General features: G+C 38.1%; 2 protein-coding genes across 13 annotated transcripts in view; one reads left to right on the forward strand and one right to left on the reverse strand.

Moving 5' to 3' along the window:
- Positions 1-24,098, reverse strand: part of primpol (primase and polymerase (DNA-directed)) — a 68,776-nt gene that overhangs the window by 489 nt on the left and 44,189 nt on the right. For 6 of the 10 annotated variants that reach the window (XM_058998373.1, XM_034014518.3, XM_058998381.1 and 3 more), the window contains 11 exons: positions 10,621-10,837; positions 10,366-10,460; positions 9,876-10,014; positions 9,508-9,655; positions 3,208-3,492; positions 2,840-3,002; positions 2,600-2,694; positions 2,270-2,356; positions 2,063-2,171; positions 484-566; positions 349-395 (listed from right to left, as the gene is read on the reverse strand). In XM_058998373.1, coding sequence (XP_058854356.1) covers positions 349-395; positions 484-566; positions 2,063-2,171; positions 2,270-2,356; positions 2,600-2,694; positions 2,840-3,002; positions 3,208-3,492; positions 9,508-9,655; positions 9,876-10,014; positions 10,366-10,460; positions 10,621-10,803 — 1,434 coding nt within the window. In that variant the 5' untranslated portion in view covers positions 10,804-10,837. Of the gene's footprint in view, positions 1-348; positions 396-483; positions 567-2,062; positions 2,172-2,269; positions 2,357-2,599; positions 2,695-2,839; positions 3,003-3,207; positions 3,493-9,507; positions 9,656-9,875; positions 10,015-10,365; positions 10,461-10,620; positions 10,838-11,641; positions 11,773-11,800; positions 11,867-12,020; positions 12,042-24,098 lie in introns of those variants that run through there. The other 4 variants (XM_058998392.1, XM_058998387.1, XM_034014519.3 and 1 more) reach the window with 4 other exon arrangements.
- On the forward strand, positions 12,040-22,166 carry LOC117409020 (caspase-3-like). Of its 3 annotated transcripts, none has more exons than XM_034014535.3 (7): positions 12,040-12,210; positions 13,731-13,804; positions 14,418-14,557; positions 15,601-15,729; positions 16,186-16,361; positions 16,603-16,720; positions 21,408-22,166. In XM_034014535.3, exons 1-7 carry the CDS (start codon positions 12,040-12,042, stop codon positions 21,635-21,637), a joined length of 1,038 nt encoding a protein of 345 aa, XP_033870426.3. In that variant the 3' UTR covers positions 21,638-22,166. The 3 variants fall into 3 exon arrangements, with proteins under 3 accessions (XP_033870426.3, XP_058854450.1, XP_058854456.1); XM_058998467.1 differs by lacking the exon at positions 21,408-22,166 and adding an exon at positions 17,912-18,626; XM_058998473.1 differs by lacking the exon at positions 21,408-22,166 and adding an exon at positions 17,915-18,626.

Below are 24,098 nucleotides of genomic sequence, written 5' to 3' on the forward strand. Positions count from 1 at the left end.
ATAAAGCCATATAAAAGTTTAGAAACAACCATTTGGATTTGTTTCTGTGATTCATAACCACCACGTGCTGTACAGTAAATAGTTGCAAGAGTTTGCCTTCAGAAGAGGAAATAAGCAAGTGTGCATGTAGCTGAAACTACATTATGAGAATGCAAGCAAAATATAGTGACAATATTTTGGGGATTATTAAGTGGTAGACTTAAGACGTATTCTCTGCAATAAAAACGTGTAACATACCATGGGGTCTGGCCTGCTTAGCATATGATAAACAAGAAAGAATATAGACTATATAGTACTGTTCAAAGCCATTCAAATCTAAGAATAGTGGCACACTCCTATAATACTGACCTCTGTGATGAGATAATTTAGGCAGACCACATTGGGTAATTGATAACCTGGGGAAAAAAAAACACACACATAATTGCCACATCAGAATCTGAATATGTTTAAAATATAAAAAATAATAATAAGATAAAAACATACTTTCAGATTTATATTTTTCTGCCCTACAAACAGGGTCATGGCACTTCTGGTACCAAACTTCTTTTTTAAGATCTACAACAATCCTGGAAAAGGTAACACATGTTTAATTTCACAAACTGTAGGCAACAAACAATCTTAATCAGATTACTAATAAATGAAATTTATGCTTAACTGCAAGAATGTTTATTGTTTATTTATATTTAAAAGATAAATCTACAGGTATTAAATGTTTACCAACAGAATCAAGATCCATGAAGTGTACTATACTTGGCATTCCACATTTCCGGTTTCTGAATTTTACTGAAAAATGACAAGATTTCTTTTAACTGAACCTCGGTTTTTACTGATTTATACCTGATTTTTAGTCTACTATTCAGTATTTTCCCAGTACTATTTTCTAGAAAATACACAATATTTGGATTAAAATGCTGTTTTGTTTTGACTCTGACATTGTAATAAGCAGCCCTACACTGACCTAGGATACAGCAGTTACCTTTAGATGTCAGAGGACCAAATAACATTCAAATGTCACACGTGACTGGTTCTGTTGCTTCACAAACACATTATCACCTGATTCTGTTGGCCAATCAAAGTCCAATTATTGTGGAAAGTGCTGGGCGTAGTAACTAGCTTGATCAAAAACTAAATTGAAATGCTTACATGAAAATATAATATTTTTAGTGGATGAGGAATGGGGAGAAAACATAAATCAGTTTATGAACATTCAAAAGAAAACTAATATTTCAAAGTATACAAAAAGCCAAATAGCAGAAGGTACATGTTCACGCAGACAGAATAAAAAAAACATACTGAAAGTAAGCGACACATTAAACTAAAACAAGAAAGTGAACCGAGACAAGCAATCCATTTCTGTGGCCTTTACATAGGCTTTAAAAAAAAGAGTGGAGAATGACTGTTAATGAGTTTGTCAGAGCTCTGTGCTTTGCTGGACAGCCACTGTTTATTTCAGAGGGGTGTGGTGACTTTGTGCGACAGTACTACTAAAACACTGCCTAACGCTGACAATCTTACTCAAATATTAAAGAAAATGATGATGCTTTAGTTGGTAAGTTGGTAAAATGTCCAGTGTGACTTTTGATGCATCTCCCGATGCCATGGACACTCCAGTTCTGTAAATTCTCTTTTCTTTTTATGATTTCAAGGCAAATAAACCAGGCTTGTTTTGTGCTTATGTACCGTTCATACCTTCTGCAGATACTAGCTCTGTCAACACAGCAATTGCCTTAACATTCGCAAAGTACCAGCTAACTAAGTACACAGGTTCTGCTTCATCATACATGGCAAAATTTGCCAGGGACAGTGAACTTAATCGGAAACCAGAACTGCTACGCATCATATTCCACAAGTAAAGTGTGTATACTGAGAATTTTATTTCCCAATTTTTGCCGACGTTTCAATTAAAAACACATTTTTACCGATTTTATCCCCATTGTAATATTTGTAAAATAAACTCTTGAGAAATTCCAGGAGAAAAATGTATTAAAATAAAAACCGAAAATGCAGAACACTAAGTATACTGTACACACATAGTAAAAAAAATGTAATCAGTTTCACTCACATAATGTTGTTGCTTTTATGAAACCTGCCAATGTTTTGACACCAACGGTAGTTTAAAATGTCGTAAACAAGAAGTTCATCCAAGGAAAAGTATTTCCACTGCCTTATACCTGTTGAAAGGGGAAGAAAATAAATTACACGCTTTGTTTACAAACAAATCATACAGTAGTATAAACAAAGTTACTTTAAGCTATAAGTATATGCTTACCTCCTTGAATGTTGTCTTTGTTTACTAAAGAAAGGACAAAGTTATCAACTTCTGGATAAGGTGAATGCTGATGCCCTACAAAAGAGTCTGTTAGAACAGCATGAAAAACACAGTTAGCATTTTAATAACAAGGAAAAAAGATAATGTCAATGATATTTTGCAGCCAACATTAACCATGTTTTACTGTCATGTTTTCAATTACTACTCTGCCGTTGGTTAAATGTGAAAAATACAAAAAAAAGGTAACAAATCTTAAATCTATTGAAAAAAAAATCACAAAATCAGGTACTCCACTAACCAAAATATGTAAATAAACTAAAAATATATTACCTAGTTGGTTAGTAGATTGAGGCACATAAGAATGAGGACATGTTTTTTCTGTCTGCGGATATTCACATCTGAGAATTCTCAAATTGTCTGAGAACCTAGGAACAACAACGTCAAGTCAAGACTACACCAAAAACCTACCAATATCTTTAAAAAAAGGATTGTTAAATATTAAAATAATCTTGATTACTGGATATTATAGTAATCTGAGATACAAAACGTTATAGTGTGAAGGAACTGTACCTAACATTGCTCACTAGAGAACAAAGAAAGATTTCTTCTTCTTTGGTTACTTGCATCTGTGGTTTAGGGATGAACATATTGTCTTCTGCCACTTCAAAAGCAGCGTTCTTTCCTAGTTTGGATGATTTGTACAGGCGGAAGTTTCTGTTTTTTGTATAGACTCCTAAAGAAACAAGTGAAACAAAAACAAGTATGATTAGCAAGTTACTATAACTGGTAAAATCAAAGGTTTAAAACTCAATAAATGTCCCTTTTTATAAAAACAATACAATATACACTTTATTTTGATATAAGTGTAACCACATAAAACATGTCCCTGTACAATGAAGCTTAATAAGTTAATATGAACAACAAAATGTTACACATACCAAGGTCAACAAATATTTGATCACACCCATCTTTATCTTTTACAAAAAGGGATGGGAATTCCTCATTCTGACTGGCTGGTGATGTTTCCAGCTCAGTGGATTTGTGTCTTTTTGGCTGTGGACACTTCAAATCATCTTCAGCTGAACTTTGCATCTTCTCAGTCGATGAACCGGGTGTCTCTATTACAGCAGGGCATTCATTATCATCAATGGGGCTTTCTGACACCAAACCATTCCTTTGCAGTTTCACAAACGCAGGTTGCAAAATTTTGTTTAAAAAGTTCCCTTTAATAGAAGAAAAAAAAAAAAAAAAACAGTAATTTTATTTCAGAAATTAATTTACCAAATACAATATTCTCATGTGGTGCCCCAATATTTGTTGGTGGGTAGTCAGATCTTTAATGTTTTATCTCTCTCATATATATATATATATATATATATATATATATATATATATATATATATGAGAGAGAGAGAGAGATAAAACATTAAATTATATATCAGTGCCTTGCATAAGTATTCACCCCCCTTGGACTTTTCCACATTTTGTAGTGTTACAACCTGGAATTAAAATGGATTTAATTGGGATTTTTTGTCACTGATCTACACAAAATAGTCCATAATGTCGAAGTGGGGAAAAAAATCTACATATTTTTCAAAATTATTTACAAATAAAAAACGGAAAAGTCTTGATTGCATAAGTATTCACCCCCTTTGCTGTGACACCCCTAAATAAGCTCTGGTGCAACCAATTGCCTTCAGAAGTCACATAATTAGTTGAATGGAGTCCACCTGTGTGCAATTAAAGTGTCACATGATCTCAGATTAAATACACCTGTTTCTGTAAGGCCCCAGAGTTTGTTAGAGAGCATATCTAAACAAACAGCATCATGAAGACCAAGGACCTATCAAAACAAGTCTGGGATAAAGTTCTGGAGAAGCACCATTCAGGGTTGGGTTATAAAAAAATATCCCAAACTTTGAACATCCCCCAGAGCACTGTTAAATCCATTATTAAAAAATGGAAAGAATATGGCACAACCGCGACTCTGCCTAGAGAAGGCCATCCACCAAAACTCAGTGACCAGGTAAGGAGGGCATTAGTCAGAGAAGCAACCAAGAGGCCAATGGTAACTCTGAAGGAGCTGGAAAGATCCATAGCTGAGATGGGAGAAACCGTCCATGGGACAACTATAACCCGGATGCTCCACAAAGCTGGGCTTTATGGAAGAGTGGCGAGAAGAAAGCCATTGCTGAAAAAAACCCATATCAAATCCTGTTTAGATTTTGCCAAAAGGCATGTGGGAGACACAGCAAACATGTGGAAAAAGGTTCTCTGGTCTGACGAGACCAAAACTGAACTTTTTGGCCTTAGCGCAAAACGCTACGTATGGCGCAAAGCCAACACTGCTCATCACCCTGAGAACACCATCTCCACGGTGAAGCATGGTGGTGGCAGCATCATGTTATAGGGATGCTTTTCATCGGCAGGGACTGGGAAACTGGTCAAGATTGAGGGCAAGATGGATGGAGCCAAATACAGGGAAATTCTAGAGGAAAACCTGTTTCAGTCTGCAAGAGACCTGGGACTGGGGCGGAGGTTCACCTTCCAGCAGGACAATGACCCTAAACACACAGCCAAAGCTACACTGGAGTGGTTTAAAAACAAGAACCTGAATGACTCAGAATGGCCCAGTCAAAGCCCAGACCTCAATCCGATTGAGAATCTGTGGCAAGACTTGAAAATTGCTGTTCACCAACGGTCCCCATCCAACTTGACAGAGCTTGAGCAATTTTGCCAAGAAGAATGGGCAAAAATTGCAGGATCCAGATGTGCAAAGCTGGTAGAGACTTACCCAAAAAGACTCACAGCTGTAATTGCTGCCAAAGGTGCTTCTACCAAGTATTGACTGAGGGGGGTGAATACTTATGCAACCAACAAATGTCCTTTTTTTTTTGTTTAATTAAAACTTCAAAGTGTTAAGTGTGTTGTGTAAATCAAATGGTAAAAATCCCAATTAAATCCATTTTAATTCCAGGTTGTAACACTACAAAATGTGGAAAAGTCCAATGGGGTGAATACTTATGCAAGGCACTGTATACATCTATATATATATATATATAATTACTAGGGATCAGCATTTTCTACAAAGAGGAGTTTAAAACTGCCATTTACTGAATGGCAAATTATATAATACACGTAATATACAGTTTAACCTGTGGAAAATGAGGAATAACAAAAAGGTGGCTCACAAAGACTGAAAACTGCATAATGTACCAGATTTGAATGGGCTTCCCTGCTTTCTTAGCGGAAGTTCTTTAGGCATGCGCGAGCCGAAACCACTTTTACCGCTTACCTGAAAATAACACTACATCGGTAAATGTCAGCATTTACCAAATACGGTGATAAATGTCAGAGATTATAAAGAAATAGATTGCTTTTCGGATATTTACCAGTTAATCTTATGATTTACCGAAGCGTATTGGTAAATGCAGGTATATCATCGAAGAATGTATTTATTCCTGCATATAAACGGTCAATTAACAAAATAATTATTAATGTAGAAGAATATTTTTATTTCTGCATACACATTTTCCATTAACAAAATAATCATTAATGAGCTTACAGTAATGCACAATTGGAGGAGGAAGCAATAGTTTGTGCACTTAAAAATTGTAATTAAGTTTTCCTAACTGTGGTGGGCTGTGTTGAATTGTGAGGTTGATTAGAATATTGTGTAAAGTAAACAGCTCTAGGCCTACAGAATAGTATAACTTGGCAAACAGTGTCTTAGAACGGCAGCCGTTCAAAGCACCAGCTGTCTAAGGGCCACACGTTCAAGGGCAGTCTGAGCGAGGACTTTTTCCAAACCTCTCCCAATGGCTACTAGAGGCCTCATTCCTACTCTGACACCTATGTCTGGATCCCCTGGACAACGCGTGCTCACTCTTTCTCCCCTCCTAGAATAAACACAGGTAAGTACTTTCTTCAGATACCGTTACTAACTCCTTCTCCCCCTGTACTGCTACAAACTGTAAACTCTCCTTCCTGAATTGCTGTTCTCTGACTAACAAATCTCTGCTTCTCAACGAACTTATAACTGATACTAATCTTGATCTTCTCTGTCTAACAGAAACCTGGCACTCTGTAAATGATAAACACTCACTACATCTATCCACCCCAAATGGCTACTCGCTCTTTGACAAGCCACATCTCACAGGTAGAGGTGGGGGCACTGCTGTTGTTGCTAACTCTGTGCTTGCCACCTCAACTCTCTCTATGCCAGCCTTCTCTTCTTTTGAGCATCTCGATATCAAGCTCCCCTCTCCCATGTCCCTCACCCTTGCTGTTATCTATCGTCCACCAAAGAATAACTCTGCTTTTATTGCTGAGTTCTCACAATCCCTCTCCCTAATCTGCACTTCAACTGACAAAATTCTACTCCTAGGTGATTTCAACATCCATGTCAATTTGCTTTCTTCCCCTCTAGTGACCGACTTTGTCACGCTCCTGGACTGTCTTGGACTCTCTCAATCTTTCAACGTTCCCACTCACACCCGTGGACACACCCTGGATCTGTTCATCACCAGGGGTCTTGATATCTCCAGTCTCTCAGTCTCATATATCTCTCTCTGACCATTTCTTATCCATCACTGCCAATATTCTCGACTCGACTACTGCCACTCTCTCTATGGTGGTCTTCCGTCACGCGCCATAAACCGATTGCAGCTGGTTCAAAATGCTGCTGCTAGAATCCTTACCAGATGGAAAAAACATTATCACATTACCTCCTGCCTTGCCCAGCTGCACTGGCTACCTGTAAAGTTCAGGATTATTTTCAAAATTCTCCTGCTTGCCTTCACCTTCAATTGCAATCTTCAAATCTCGATTAAAAACATACCTTTTTAATATAGCTTTTCCATAACATTTTTACCTTTTATTCTGAGTTTTATTGTTACTTCTGTTTTTAATAACTGTACTCTTTTCTTACTGTTTATTATTGTATTTTTATTATTATTATTACATGGCCCTTCATCACACAGGTCCAAAGTATCTCTCCAACCTGCTCACCCGCTATGTCCCTGCACGCAAGCTGAGGTCCTCTGACTCAGGCTCGCTTGTTATACCCAAGCAAAAGTGCACCACACTCGGAGAGCGTTCTTTTAGCTTCATGGCCCCGACTCTCTGGAACTCTCTCCCAGCTTTAGTGCATTTAGCTTTGTGACAGAATTCCAATGATTCTTGGTTGTAAATCTCCCTCCCGGCTAGTGAGGGTGCTAAGCAGCGATAACATAGTTCCTTGGACGGGCTGGTCTGACAGTTCTTTCCCAGGGTTCAAGGTAAGTCGGCCAGCCAGGAAGGGGGCGAGACTCAGTTGCAATAACGCATTGACCCGGAAGGGAAATGACGTGGCAGCTGCAGATTGGAGAGGCAGTTGCACTCGTTTACAAAGGGGTCATGTGTGACAGCATAAAAGGGGACGGAGAATCGTAATCTGTCCCTTCGCTTTGGTTTGTGTTTGTGAACCGAGGACTGTGAGAGACCCCGTAACCACTGTTTCAGAATCGTGAGTGTTTTGTTTGTTTGTCTTTGCATAATTCGTCTTGTTTGTATATCACTAGACGGCTAACACAATTCCGGAGCTGTCGTCGAGGGCCAGCACTAGCCGGAACAACACTGCACTACTGTCACAAAATAAACTGTATCACCCACCACAGGCATTACTGCACACACCCAGGACTGGTGACCGTGTCAGCATTATTGTGGGGCAGATACGTATTGTTTATTGTTTAAGGTCTAGAAGCCCCATATTGTCTACCCCGTGCAGTACACATTGCTGTGTACTGCCGTGGGATTATTGTTTGTTGGTCACCAGACCTGGATAAAAATAAAGCACACTGGATTACAAGACTCCTTCTGACCAATTACTGCACTGCATCACTCCTGCACCTAGAACATAAGAACATAAGAAAGTTTACAAACAAGAGGAGGCCATTCAGCCCATCTTGCTCGTTTGGTTGTTAGTAGCTTATTGATCCCAGAATCTCATCAAGCAGCTTCTTGAAGGTTCCCAGGGTGTCAGCTTCAACAACATTACTGGGGAGTTGGTTCCAGACCCTCACAATTCTCTGTGTAAAAAAGTGCCTCCTATTTTCTGTTCTGAATGCCCCTTTATCTAATCTCCATTTGTGACCCCTGGTCCTTGTTTCTTTTTTCAGGTCGAAAAAGTCCCCTGATTTTGAATGTTTGAATCAGATCGCCGCGTAGTCTTCTTTGTTCAAGACTGAATAGATTCAATTCTTTTAGCCTGTCTGCTTACGACATGCCTTTTAAACCCGGGATAATTCTGGTTGCTCTTCTTTGCACTCTTTCTAGAGCAGCAATATCCTTTTTGTAATGAGGTGACCAGAACTGAACACAATATTCTAGGTGAGGTCTTACTAATGCATTGTAGAGTTTTAACATTACTTCCCTTGATTTAAATTCAACACTTCTCACAATATATCCGAGCATCTTGTTAGCTTTTTTTATAGCTTCCCCACATTGTCTAGATGAAGACATTTCTGAGTCAACCTTATCTCGTAGGTCTTTTTCATAGTTCCCTTCTTCAATTTCACTATCTCCCATATGATATTTATTAAATTTCATTTGCCATGTGTCTGCCCAATTCTGAATGCTTCTGAATGCTAGATCATTTTGAATGACCTGTTTCCACTCAGTCACTTTGTCACAAGCTCCCACAGTCGCTCACTTCAAATCAACTCTCAAGACCCACTTGTTCTCTCTTGCTTTCAATGCTCTTTAAGCCTGATATCTGTTATTAACTGTTGTCTAAATTGCTATTCCAGGTTTTTCCCTCCATCTTATTTGTACGATTGTGTATGACACACACATCCACAACATTTAGAATTCACATCCTAGCCTTTTATTAAATGTATTAAGCCTGTATGTAATGTATTTGCATTGTTTTTTACTATTTGTATTTAATGTACTATGCCCTGTATTTGACTCTATTTAATGTATTATGCATTATACCTCACTATCTTGTAAAGCACTTTGTGATGGTGGTCCACTATGAAAGGCGCTATATAAAATAAACATTGATTGATTGATAATTTATTCTGGCTCGACAACCAATATCCGTATTGCCTAATCTATCAGATTTCTCACAATTAACCTGACCAATAAGCAGGAACTGTAGAAAAAGTCACAACAGCAACACCAGATTCTGCATATAATAAATTCAGAACGCCAACCAGACCAATCCAAAACTACTCTCAGGCGTCATAAGCACTTACCGACATGTATGTTATCTTTAAACGCTGCATTTGGGAGGAGGAATATCAGATGTCGGCTGAACTTTTCTTCTGTACTGGACTCCAAATTCAGAACATCCTGAACGGAGCACTTTATTCCATAAAACACATCTAGTTGCAGACACACATACTAAAAGAAAAAGCATAACAGAATACAACCTGATCATATTGAAATGTATTTCAGCTGGTAAGGTAGTCCAAGATTAGTGCTTGATTAAAATTAATAAGCATACAGTAGGATGGTATAAAAGTACTCTAAGGCATACAAGGATGGCAACATTGTTTTACTTCTATTGCTCCAGTAGTATTTATATTTGCTACAGCATCTCAGTTATCAGAACTTTTCATACCTGAATTAATGCAGAGACCATCTGTTTTCCATCCACACTGGTATTAGATGGCTTGTGAAATTCTAAATCGAAGTAAAGTTTACAAACCGATCCCTCTGGGATTACCTCATAGCAGTGCATTAAAGACTGTCTATAGGTCCTGTTGAAAACCACAATATGAAAAATTACCAACAACCAGTTTTCTCTAGCCTTGTTACAAAATTAATGTCCTAGACCTGGACAACACACATAGTGTAGTTAAGTGCTAATTGTTCACCTTCCCATTAGTCAATGGGACATCAACCTTACTATAGAAAGTACATTTTTTTTAAACACATCGTCACACAATGTTATTGATTTATGTCAGGGAACTGTCAATCCCAGGCTTTTTAAATTGCTTACATTTAAAACAATATAATTAACATTAGTTAGGGGTTGGGACTAATTCTCTGGCTCTTATATACACACACAATAACAATAACTGTTTTATCTTTGTTAAGCAGATCCTTACTTGTAGTAATGCCAAAGCTCAGTGTATGTGGTAACTAGGTAGATTCTCTGGCCTTGTTCAGCTCCTTCTTTCTCCAGAGCAAACACATGCACATCCTTTTAAGAGAGGAAAAACAAAGATGGATTCTTCAAAGTCTACTGAAGTCAAATCCAAACATTACTGAATGACTATTCGGGAAATAAAAAAATCCTTACAATCAAAGGGGGGGGGGGGATCTAATAAAGTGGCAAGTGTTACAGTGCAAGACATGCTTACCTCCTTACAACTTTTGGCAAAGCCGATGGCAAAACTTTGACGGGGAAAGACTCTCCAAACTGAAGATGGCTGCCAAAGCTTCCAAAGCCTCGGTTTATAAGGTGAGCACAGAGGTCTATGCTGATATGTTTGTGCCAACTGCTCAACCCTCTGAAATCTTTCTTCCCACTTGTTCTTAATCATCTCTCACCAAGAGGATGACAAAATTCATTGATCGCTATAAAAAAAAAAGACATACAAACTTGAATTACTTTTCACATGTTCTGTAACCCGTACTATGGTTTGTAAATGAATACCTATTCGTTCACCATACATCAAAAAAATGTAGATTGTTCACTGCAACTAGGCTACTATTAAACATGTTGGTTCTTGTTTTTTTATCTTTAAAATGGTCTCATACAACTGGATGATATCTCTCTGTACAGGATAATATGGAATGGAATTTTTCGACATCCAATTACATGGATTGGTTGATTTTTTATACAGGATTTAAAATTAGTATTATATTCTGACTAATTTCAACATATTCCTAAATGTTTGTTACTTCAATCAAACAATAGCATATCACCATTATTATTAGTCGTAGTAGTAGTGTTATTTTTTGCACATGAATTGGTTCAGGCATCTCTCTCTCTCTCCCTCCCTCTATATATATATATATATATATATATATATAATGGCACATTAAAGTCTATGGTCACACAATGACCTACGTGTAGGTTTGGATAATGAAAGCATTGTCTTTTTAGTGAAATTGTTCCATTTCCAGTATACAATACACAATTACAATATTTCAGCGATGCAACGATATGGTCACTTGAAGTATGTAAACACTGCAGATGTTTTCCACGGCATCAAACTTTGTTAACTATTCCATCGCTGGGAACTTAAGTTGAGGGTTAACGTATGAAACCGACATGATATTGAAATATTTTAAAACAGTTTAAATTGTTCCCTTGCTGTATTAATTTATGTCAATGAACACACCTGAACATTCTTGTATCATTAAATCAACACTTACGTCTGGGGTTTGTTATTATTCACATGTAGGTATTGTATCGACCCAAGGCGTGCAGTCACTATCTCCAAGCATAACACACAAAGTCAATCGTTCAAAAGCTTTGAGTTTTTTAAAAAAAAATAAACACGGTATTTTAAAACAATGTACATGATACACAACTTTTAAGAGTAAACCATTCATCCAAGAAACACCCTTTACCGCCGAACCCACTGCGCAGCGTGTGGCAAAATTACAACTGGGACTTGCTGTCTTTTGGGATATTTCATGTAGTTGGCATAAACTTGTATTAAGAACAAAAATATATTTTCCGAGGAGCACTGCAAATTTGTACTTCCCGCTGACACAACTACGTAAAACTATCAGGCCTCATCTTTCTTACAGCTGCAATCGAAAGTACTATGAGTACGGAAACTGCGCTAATCTGCTTCCGTGGCTGCTGGCTTTTCTTTCTGGAGAGGAGGGGCTTGGACTTCGTCCAAACGAAAAATAAAACCGAGAACAACGGACGTAACGAAGGGGTTAAAATACTGTTCACAAATACCTCGAACAAAGACACAGTCGTCCCAATTGTAAGTACTTCTGTTTCTTTTTTTCAGTCTGAAAAACACCGCAGCATTTTATTGTACAGCTGTGGTGTACGTACCTTGTATGCGAATGATGATATTTAATTTACGTATAACTTTCTCTTGCTTTTACATTTAAACCACACTCAATGGTTGCACTTCCTACAGTAGCTTCATTAAGAATTTACGTTAACTTATTTAAACGTTGGATATATGTTCAGATGTTGGAAAGCGTTGCATTTGTTTTCTTTTTTTTTTTTTCTTCTGAAATCCAGTGCTGTGTTTTTTAATTTACTATATGCCACAATGTACTGTCGGAAATGCTCCGTGTATGCAGCTCTCACAATCCGTGGATTACGGATATAAATCTGAACTGTTAAATTGCTTTCTGATTGCATTTTAAAACCAATTTTAAAACTAGACTCGTAATTCAGATATGATTCATTAATACCTGTTGTCTGAATGCCGATTTGAAAAGAAAATACCGGTACTCTATTAATGTCACATTTGGTTCAACTACTGTTAAATAAATAACTCCCGCCCAAAGGTATAATGGATTTATTAAGTTATTATCGTACAGTATTTGTTTCAATACATTCTTTAACTCAAATTTATGGCATCACACGTCGTTTTAGTTTTGGTTTTACTATCATTCCATACTATAAAATATAGAGCTCCAATAATATTCGGAAAGTTACATGTCATGTGAAAAAGTAAAAAATAACAACAAAAGTGATTATGAGGGACAAGCTGGTGCCGTAAAACCGAGGTTCTGTTGTAAGTGACGCTGCAGCAGCAGTTGAGCCCCTAGGCTCTGTAAGTCCTAAATGACTAATTAATAACAATAATATAAATAATTGAACCATAAAGTGGCTGGAATTATTATGAAACATGTTATGACATATAAACGTGATCCTCTACAATCCTTTATTTTGGTTTTCACGCCAGGTTTTTGCAGTTTCATACATATCAAATGTGTTAGGTGTCATGAAAATTGAAAGAAATCGAGATGTCAAAAAACATTTCAAATTGGGTATTTCAAACTGGTTGGAAAACATCCGTACAAAAAGAAAAATTACAAAACATAATTACAAAAACACTTAAAAAAAACGCACATTAAGCGCTGATATCCCGGCGCAAAACCTTTTTAGATATTAACAAAAAATACACTTTTGTGACATGGCATTTGTCTTGCTTGCTTTTCCATTGTACCGGTTCTGCTGTCTTCACAGAGTAAAAACACAGACCTCAATTCACTGTGCCATTCACTTTGTTTATCTGCCTCATTGTGTTAAACGTGCTGATGTCATCTTTGAGACCACTTGGGGGAATATTTGCCTGGTATAGTCACTTGACTAAACATGACATCAGCATGCATGTTTGCGGAACAGCAGCTGCTATTGGCTGTGTAGCTCAGTTAGCAACAAAGATGTAATATAACCATGAGTAAATGAATAGCACCTTTAAAAGCCAGTGACTTTTCTTTTCTGAGTGATTCATCTCACATGAGATTGTCTTTCTTTTAGAAGAAAAAAATGGACTCGAGAGATCTTAAGTCTGGAGGAGATGTTGTAGATGCTAATCCTGTTATCCTGAAAGAGTAAGATGCTGTTGCATTTATGGTTGTTTTTTTTATTTTGTTGATAGATGAGGTTTTTTGACATTATTGTACTGTTAATGGGAGGGTAAACTACTGTATACTGTTATGTAGTCTGCATTTTCTATTCAACATACATTTTGTTTAACATGGTTTAGTATACTGTATCTATTAATACAAGTAACTAGGCAGGGTTGGTTCTAGGGGGTGCTACAGTGTAGCGCCCACATTATCTTAGAAAGACGTGACACTTAGAGAAAGGAAATGCTACAGTAGGTGTCAGTTTCATCTTGTCAGTTCACCCGTTGCTTAGGAAACTATTTGAACAAAGGCTTCTTCACTCACTGTATTTTCAGCTTATTTCCATAGATCATTGTCAAACTGAGAGCCTTTTAATTCACTTAAATTACTACTCTGTATTACCTACAGTACTATATGGCATTTTAAAAAAAATGCTTTAGAAAATGACAATTGGATCAGAATCACATTTTTTTTTTTTTTTTTTTTAATAAAGCAGTTTGAATTGTGGAGGTTCTGTGCAAACCGTTGAATCCTCAGTTGCATTGCTGCTGCACTCACTGTACTATGTGTCTTAAAATGCATCTTCTCCCTCTAGAACCATTGAGCAGCCCCAAGGTGAAGACATGCAGGTGGATGCCAAGCCAGACCATGCACATCCCTACAGATATAACATGAACTATCCAAGCATCGGCCAGTGTATTATAATTAACAACAAGAACTTTGATAAAAAGACCGGTACTGTATATTTGTGTGATATACACTATACACTATCAATACTCAATTTAGGACCTAAATGCTACCTTCATTTCTAATGTCAATACATAGACTTCATTTTTCATTTTTTTTAGAAACCATCTAATTGATTTAACCCTTTGCGGTCCTATGTCGGACCTGGTCCGACATTGCAATTTTCCCTTTCCGGTCCAATGTCGGACCGTGTCCGACATCATCAAAAAGACGTAAAAAACAGGTCTCTAGTCGTTTTTTCTCCGGAAAAAGCCAAGAAAACCATTCAATGGCCGATAGGAGCCGAGAGAAGCTGGGGAAAAAAATAAATAAATAAATAAACAAAAAAAAAGGGGGCGTATCTCATGATACAGATAGCCCCGGCACCACATAGATAACACGGATATAAACAAACAAGATAGCTGCTTCTGCATCCAGCGCTCAAAGAACATCACAGACATTTGCAGAGCTTTTTTTAGATGTTATAGTAATAAAATAATGACTTGGATTACATTATTGAGGAGTTTGGTGATAAAACGAGTGATCAGGAGATGATTTATCGGTATGCACTACTATGAAGAGGTATGTGAAAAATACAGCGAACAAGGGGTGGGGCGGGGCTGGAGATGCAGTACTGAGTGTCCTGTTGATATGCAGTGCCTTTTAAACCTGTTTTACTGTGAAAAAAAATACTTTTAAACAGCGCGACTAAAATAAACTGTGTGTCTGAAAATAAATTGGACCTGACGCGCCTGAGACGCTCTGAATAAATGGACCGATAAGGGTTAATGGATTATTTTATTACTTTTGGACATTTCAAAATGCCACTGAGGTACCACGTGAAAGGTTTATTAAAAGCCTAATAGGTCCATTTAATAAACCCAAGGACCCTGCAGCAGAAAAAAATAAATTGTCATTATGTCTGTACTAACTATATAATAAAACCTATATTTACTTTACAGTAGAATTCACAAATACTATGTCTTTTAAAAACTAGAGAACTACAGTGTATTGCTGTGTATGTGTGGATAATTTCTTTCTGATTCTAACAGGAATGAATATTCGAAATGGAACAGACGTGGATGCGGGAAATCTCTTGAAAAGCTTCAAAATGCAGGGTTATAAAGTCAAGGTTTTCAATGACCAGACCTGCAGGCAGATAGAGCAATGTTTACAATCGAGTAAGTGGAAACTTTCTGGGCTCTAGAGAGAAATCCGATCATGTTATCCCAGCACAGTTCTAGCCAAGAGGGATTTTTAAAATGTTAAATAATTTAGCAGTAGAACCCAAAGAAGAGTGCTTTACTGTCTGGTAAGGCCTGCCTCATGCTGTTAAATGACGAGGCGAGGATATTTAACATAACAAGATAGGGCCTTACCAGACAGTGAAGCACTCCTTTTAGGGTTCTGTTGCTATTAGAAAATGGCTGTGTTAAAAATGTTCAAACATGTTAATATTCCACTATGCCATGCTCTAGTTGAGGGTGTAGAGGATAATTATTGTTTTTTTAAAAGAAGAAAATTAAGTCTTCAAGTCAGTTAAGCTGGATTTGGACTTGAACACATTTTATTAAAGAATTAAAAACGTTGTATTCTTAATATACTGGTTGAGTCTAACAGTCATGGCTGTGTTTCAGTTGCCCGGGAAGACCACAGCAAAGAGGCCTCTTTTGTGTGTGCACTGCTGAGCCATGGAGATGAAGGGGTGCTTTACGGAACGGACGGCTGTATCGAAATTAAAAGACTGACCAGCCTTTTCAAGGGAGACCGCTGCAAGACACTGGTTGGCAAGCCAAAATTGTTTTTCATACAGGTAATGGTTATTTGAGAATATAAAATATAAATATATATTCCATGGTGAATCTGCTTTACTACGGCAACTCTGTTAAAAACTAAAGCCTCCAAATATCACAATTGGATTATTGTTTACTTGTTAGGTTCGCACAGTCTATGCATCTAGTATGGGTATCCAGTTTGCTTTTGGTAGACAATGTATGAGTTTAATAAGTCAAATATTTGGATACTATTAATTTGTTGTTTTATTTAATGATTAGGCTTGTAGAGGAACAGAGCTAGACGGAGGTATTGAAGCAGACAGTATTGAAAGTGACAGCTCTCCCCAGAAGATCCCTGTGGAGGCTGATTTCTTGTACGCGTACTCCACTGTTTCAGGTAAATTTCATCCCATTTCCTGACTTTAATCATTGACTACCTAAAGAAGCTGTATTAGAAGGATCACATATTGTATAGATCTTTCTGTATGCTTCCTAAAAGTAGATTTGTAGATCCAAGCTCTCTATTTGAACTTCTATTCTGATGAAAAACAGAACAATACACTGAGAGATTTCAAAGCTACATGCTTCTTTAAATATATATTTTAAGGGATTACATTACAGTATAATAAAGGCATCCACCTTATGTATACAAAACCAAAGGGAAAGTCGCATTTTTTTTTATTATTATTTATAAATCTATGAAATCTGTTATCTTAAATGGAATATTTTCTTTACTTGTTAAAGGCATGTTGTGCCATTGATCACGTTGAACTAAAAACGATTGCATTATAAGCATATTTAGAGGTGAACTCTGGACTCTGCAAGGACTCATTCATGGCTGTAAATATGTTTGCACAATGAAAATGTGAGGGGTGTGCCAAGATAGTGTATTTAAGTATATATAGGGGTTAACCAGAGCAGAACGATAAGATAAATTAAATTTGCACGATACTTAAGGTTTAAATGATCTTTGATCTTGCAGGCTTTGTCAATGCATGGTTTGTAGGTAACCCTTATAGCTTTAACGTACAATTTTAACACCCCTGAGCAAGCATTTTTTTAAAAAGATAGAACTGCATGACTTCCATAACATATTTTTTTGGGGAAAAAAAAATATACAGTGCCTTGCAAAAGTATTCAGACCCCTGACCAATTCTCTCATATTACTAAATTACAAATGGTACATTGAAATTTCATTCTGTTTGATATCACCGTGTAACAAATTTTTTTTTGGTTCCTGGGTAGTAAGTGTTATTTCCTAATTGCTTATGCCTCAAAAGTATAGAAAATGGCTATTATTCCCCACAAACTTTGCTTTTGTGACCAGAACAGTGATATTTTGAAATTTACCTATTTTCCAGAACATTCCAGATAGATTCAGTGCTGAGTAAACTTGGAGTAACTTCTAGAACTTTCCAGTAATATAAATAGTAGTATAAATACAGGGGCCTTAAGCCCACCAGTTCAGTTTAGTTCCAGCTGCCTAAGTGGATACATATCTGCATTTTTCTGAGATGGCATCAAGGTCATAGGAGGGTCTCCAAGGCAGTTTTACCAAGTTTCCCTGCTATCTTTGCCTTTGGGACAGCAGGGACACCAAGGCGCACTACCACAGGCGGGACTGGCCACAGCGGACCGAGTTCTATGTGGGGAGGAACAACGTCAAGTGGGAGCCACTGGTGGACCCCCGGAAGGTGCTGATGCCACCACTGCACATCAAATTGGGCCTTATGAAACAATTTGTCAGAGCTCTAGATAAGGAGTCGGCAGCCTTCAAGTACCTTCAAGACTTCTTCCCTAAGCTGTCTGAGGCAAAGGTCAAAGCCGGTGTCTTCGTCGGACCACAGATAAAGAAGATCCTGCAGTGCAATGAATTCCCCAAGAAGCTCACTAGTAAGGAGAAAGCAGCTTGGAACAGCTTTGTCGCAGTGGTTCGGGGCTTCCTGGGCAATCACAAGGCCGAAAACTATGTGGAGCTGGTTGAGACTCTGGTGAAGAACTACGGCACAATGGGCTGTAGGATGTCCCTCAAAGTCCATATCCTTGATGCACCTCTTGATAAATTCAAGGAGAACATGGGAGCGTACTCGGAGGAGCAAGGCGAGCGCTTCCACCAGGATATACTGGACTTTGAATGCCGCTACCAAGGACAGTATAACAAGAACATGATGGGAGACTAGACTTTGGGGGCTGATTCATGAAAGTGATTTACAGTATAATCGTAAATCTCGAAAAACTACTCGCTTCTAAATCTTTTGTAGTCATTTTTGTATTACTTTAGTATAAACACATGTTAATTTGGATTCATATGTTGTTTTTTTCTGACTTTGTGAACGAAAAGACACAAATTCGCCCGTTTTCTCACTGGAAATAGGTCAATTTCAAAATATCACTGTCCTGGTCACAAAAGCAAAGTTTGTGGGGAATAATAGCCATTTTCTATACTTTTGAGGCATAAGCAATTAGGAAATAACACTTACTACCCAGGAACAAAAATTGTGTTACATAGTGTATTTTATTTTAAAACACTGAAACTCAAATGATGCGAATTGCAAAATTGAATATGTCCCAGGAGTGAAAGAAGGTTCAGTTTAGAAATGGAATGGTTGATCTCAAAGGATTGAATGAGAGATCGAATGCGTTCCAGTTTATCAGGAGGCAGTCGAGCTTCAAATTGGATTGTATCCAAAGTTATTTCTTTGCACTCAAGAGAGTGAACTGAACTGAAGGTTTTCTCCTCTGAGAGGGGGACGCCAACTACTGAGAAGAGAGACCTGAGTTCTAAGTGAGCTTCAGCTGGAGGGGCTGATGGAGGAGATAGAAGGAGAAAGTCGTCCAATAAGTGCAGCACAAAGGGGATGCGATTAATATTGAGTAGAATCCAGCAAAGGGCTTCAGAGAGTGAATCAAAAGATCTTAGGGCTGCTGCGGCATCCAAAAGTAGTTTAGTAGCGAAGTAAAATGGCCCCTTCCAACAGATGATGGAGAGAAAGGAGTATAGGCACGACAACATATATACTGTATATTACCTACTACGTATATATATTGTCTACTACTAGATATATATATTATCTACTATCTCTTAATGATGACCAGGGATCCTAGGAATCCGTTTGCTGCAGAATAACACTGAAAAAAGCGGATTTTCTATGATAACACGGAAAAACGCGAATTTTGTATGTTTCTGAAGATTTTTTTGTTTTACACTTGGAGGGGCAAAAAACATGCATGGCTTTTTTGTTTGTTTGATAATAACCAAATCAATACAAGTATAATATCTAAACATTAACACTGGCAACTCTGCTTTAAATTTATGTAAACATACCTGTCTGATAGCTTCCGGTATTAAAGTTCCATTTACTTCAGTATTCAGAGCTGTTCAAAGATGTCGAAAACAATAAAAATCACCCCTAAAGATTGGGTCAACGAGTTTGGCATGGACGAATTTCACGTCAATGGTAATGTGGTGTTTTGTACTTCATGCAGCAAGGTTGTAAATTACACTCGCAGGCAGACCATTGTAGAACACACGGGAAGCGCTAAACATAAGGTGAATGAAAGGAAATGTAAACAAGACGAGGCCGAAACAGCAGTTGAACTTACATGAATATTTATTTATTTATTTATTTTTAACACAGAACTATTTGTAATATTTGAAGGGGAAAAAAAAGACGTTTGTTTGTTTTATTGATTAATGGCACTGGTAAGCTTGCAACTGGCTTAAAAATTTTATAAATGTAACCATTTTTATTTTATGTATTTAAGACGCATTTATCCAAAGCGACTTACACAGAGGGTGGCACGGTGGCGTAGTGGTTAGCGCTGCTGCCGCACAGCGCCAGGGTCCTAGGTTCAAATCCGGCCTAGGGTACTGTGTGTGGAGTTTGCATGTTCTCCCCGTGTTTGCGTGGGATTTCTCCGGGTACTCCGGTTTCCTCCCAAAGTCATGCTGTCTAGGTTGATTGGTTACTTTAAATTGCCCAGTGTGTGTGTGTGTGTGTGTGTGGTGCCCTGCGATGGACTGGCGTCCCATCCAGGGTGTAGTCTCGCCTTGCATCCTGTGTATGTCGGGTTAGGCTCCGGCTCACCGCGACCTTGTAAAGGAGTAAGCAGTTAATGATAATGTATGGATGGATGGACTTACACTCAGTGGTGTAGTCGAGGGTATATGCAGGTAAACAGCGTTTACCCACTTTTAATTTGGCAATATACCATTTACCCACTTCTCATATAAGGGATACACCGTTTACTCACTTCTACTCTCCTGTGATATGCAAATCCTGGGTTGAAGACAAGATATTTTAACAGTGAGCATCTGTGTTGCGTTGCTGGGAGCGAGACTGACAGCTTAGAGCTCTCGGGCCACTGGACTGCGTGTTCTCTGTGTGTGTGTGTGTGAGTGAGTATGATTGGTTGTTTATGTTCTGTTAATGTTATGTCGTTAGGCACACTGGACCTGCAGGGCGGTGCTAATAGCCTTCATCCTAGCCTGTGAAAGGACGCTCACACAGCTTTTCAGTGAAGTGCACAGTCGGCTCTTTGACTGTTCACGTGAACAGCACCTTAAAGGGTAAATGACTGTATGGGTGGCTCTGGTTGCCAGTAACAATGTGTCTGTTCATGTTTATCTGTTCAATCTATCTGTTCAACTCTACCAAACAGGGCAGTTTATCCACTTTTTTAAATTTACCATTACACCACTGGTTACACTGTAATGCAAGCTTACAGTTCAAGAATAATTTTATAAACTAAAATACAACAGAGAGACACAACATGTGTAACAAGAACAACAATAAATACTTTGTATGTTAACTGTTACCCAATAGTAATGTTTATTTCTCATAATGTGGCAGGGAAAACTCATTTTAGCCCTTTTATTTTACTCGCGGAATAACACACATTTTTCTCTTTTTTTTATTTGAGAATTTCATTTTTTTTTTTGAGGATTACTAGGATCCCTGATGATGACTGCCATTTTGTATTGACAGCATTTTTAGTTTCTAGCAGTTTTTGCGCTTCCTCGTTCTTTCTGCATGTTTTCATGGCAGGGGAAGTATGCTACTAACACGGTTGTTCATTTGCAGGTTACTATTCCTGGAGGAACACTGTGAGTGGCTCCTGGTTCATCCAGTCCCTGTGTGATATGCTCAGCAAGTACGGCAGAGAGCTGGAGCTCATGCAAATCCTTACACGGGTCAACCACAAGGTGGCACTGGAATTTGAGTCAAGCTCAACCATTGCAGGCTTCAATTACAAAAAGCAGATTCCATGCATCGTCTCTATGCTAACTAAAGAAGTGCATTTCTCACATTGATTATTTTGTGATCTCCTCTTTGCGGTTTTGAATAGATTGTATAAAACTTAAACATGCAGAGGTTTGTTTTTGTAACAAGAACATTTGAAAACCTTATGAAGACAACCAAAAGAGTACATTAACTGGGAACAATAACAGTATCTATACCAGCAGGTTCTCACTGTTAAACGGTGAAAATGCAATTTTAACCACTGAATAGATAAGCGATGCAAATGTATTATAAACAGATATTAAAAGTAGGGAATTTTAATCGTCCAAAGCCTCGGTTTATAAGGTGAGCACAGAGATCTATGCTGATATGTTTGTGCTAACTTCTCAACCCTTCGAAATTTGTCTTCCCACTTGTTCTTAATCAACACCCACCAAGAGGATGACAAAAGTCATTGTTCTCTATAAAAAAAAAAAAATACAAACTTGAATTACTTTCATTATTTTCACTTGTGCTGTAGTCTTTACTATGGTTTGTAAATCAAGACCTATAATGAGTTGTTATCATCTGCAATAAATTCACAGATGTTTAATTTTTAAACTATTATTGTGTTATTTTTTATAATGTTATTATTTGGCTTCAGTTGCTATGGTGTCAGTGAATTGAAGTGAGTTTTTCACTGTGGAAATCTGGTAATCCTAAACTAAGAGGACAGCGTGAGAAAGTGAAGCTCTGCTAGAAAATATGGTCAGACATCAAAATCTTTCCTCAAATTAGTGTGTTTAATGTCAATGTCACACCAAAAATGGTCCCCACGGACTAATTTTCAGAGATTATCCTAGGAAAAAATGGTGTCCCCCCACCGGACCAATTGTCATTATGAAATCTAGTCCCCGAGTGAAAAACATTCAACACCTAACACGAAATATGGTCACCACAGAGTATTTTTCTTAGATTATTTTATGAAAAAAAGTCTGGGGGGTGGAGACGATATTTCATGGGTTATCCTATGAAAATCGGTCTGTCTCCGTCACCAAACTAATGGCCCCATGCACCCACCGGAATAATTTTCATAGATTTCCCTATGAAATATAATCCCCCCCGACACATATTCCGTATGAAATGTCCCCCTATTTTGCTGATTAATTTGCCTTTACAAAGTATTACCAAATACTATAACTAAAATGAACAGGTGTGAAACCGTTTCTACATTAAGCATCTTAAGAAGACTGTTGAAACATTTGTTTGCAGACAATGTTTCCATGATTTTCTGACTGTGTGCTTAATGTCCTGGATGTCTTAATTATAAGCCTAGGTGTAGCAGATATCTCAATTATTTTAAATAGCATTGACGCAAAGTGGAAACTAATTTAAAGACAATTCTGAATTTAAAGTTTACCTTTGGTATTATAGTAAATAAACAAGATAGTTAGGGTGGACAGTTGGATTCACGTTCAATATGTGCAGTCGATTGCCTGGGCTGCCTCTGCACCACGTTTGCACAGTTGTTTAAATGCTTTACTGAAATGTCAGTCCGTTCTGGTAATTCCTTCTTTACTGCATCTATAATAGTACAGAGGCAACCGATGAATGGATCCATGTGATATTGAAAATGAAATGCCAATTGAAAATGCATATTATTGAACAGTGCATCATTTCAAAATTTGCAGATTTAATACATTTCTAAAAAATGAATGTTTTATGCCCTTTGAAGGTTTAATGGAATGTATGCCAGAAAATCAATCGTATTTATTGAAAAGGGAAATGATTATAACATGGAAAGACTATAAATAAAAACTGAAAATAGAGATGAAGTATTTAGATTGGCCAAAAATAAACAACCTTTTTGAGAAAGGCCGGGAGCAGCGGTATAGGCAGGAAAGCTTACAAAAACACTTTGGGCCATTCGTGCGCTAGGGCGTCTACGCCGAGTGGACCGCCTAAGCGGTGGAGGGAGTACCACAGGGGGCAATGCGTCGTCTCCGCTGAGGCTAAGAGAATAACCTGCGCCTTCCCGAACCGTTCACAAATGAGCTCCACTACCTGAGGGTGGAGTCGCCACTCTGACTGATGCGGACCCTCCCTGGAGAGGAGGTCCGCTGCCCAGTTCACCACTCCGGGAATGTGCGTCACCTGCAGGGACATCAAGTTCCTCTGAGCCCATGTCAATAGCCTGAAGGCCATGCGATGCAACCCTGGGGACCGTAGGCCACCCTGGTAGTTGACATACGCACCCACTGTCATGTTGTCTGTCCGGATTAACACGTGTACCCCTCAGCACCAGGAGCAAGGGAGACTGCTTGCAACTCCTGCATATTTATATGCAGGGATGTCCAGCAGTCCGGCCAGGATCCGCGTACTCCTCTGCCTTCCCAGACCGCACCCCAACCCAAGTTGGAGATATCTGTCATTACCACTTGGCGGTTTAACACTACTCCCATCCACACACCCTCGTGAGAGGTCACCCTCCACCAGCGTAGGGCTGCCAAGCACGTGTGAGACACAGTCAGCTGACGGTGTCTGTCGTATTTG

The sequence above is a fragment of the Acipenser ruthenus genome, chromosome 2 (genome assembly GCF_902713425.1).
Source record: "Acipenser ruthenus chromosome 2, fAciRut3.2 maternal haplotype, whole genome shotgun sequence".
In the NCBI taxonomy this organism is placed as follows: domain Eukaryota; kingdom Metazoa; phylum Chordata; class Actinopteri; order Acipenseriformes; family Acipenseridae; genus Acipenser; species Acipenser ruthenus.

Coding starts and splice junctions, on each gene's coding strand:
- LOC117409020 (XM_034014535.3), top strand. CDS start 12,040: ATGAGTACGGAAACTGCGCTAATCTGCTTCCGTGGCTGCTGGCTTTTC. Junction 12,211..13,730: donor AAGACACAGTCGTCCCAATT/GTAAGTACTTCT, acceptor TCTTTCTTTTAG/AAGAAAAAAATGGACTCGAG. Junction 15,730..16,185: donor AGAGCAATGTTTACAATCGA/GTAAGTGGAAAC, acceptor GCTGTGTTTCAG/TTGCCCGGGAAGACCACAGC.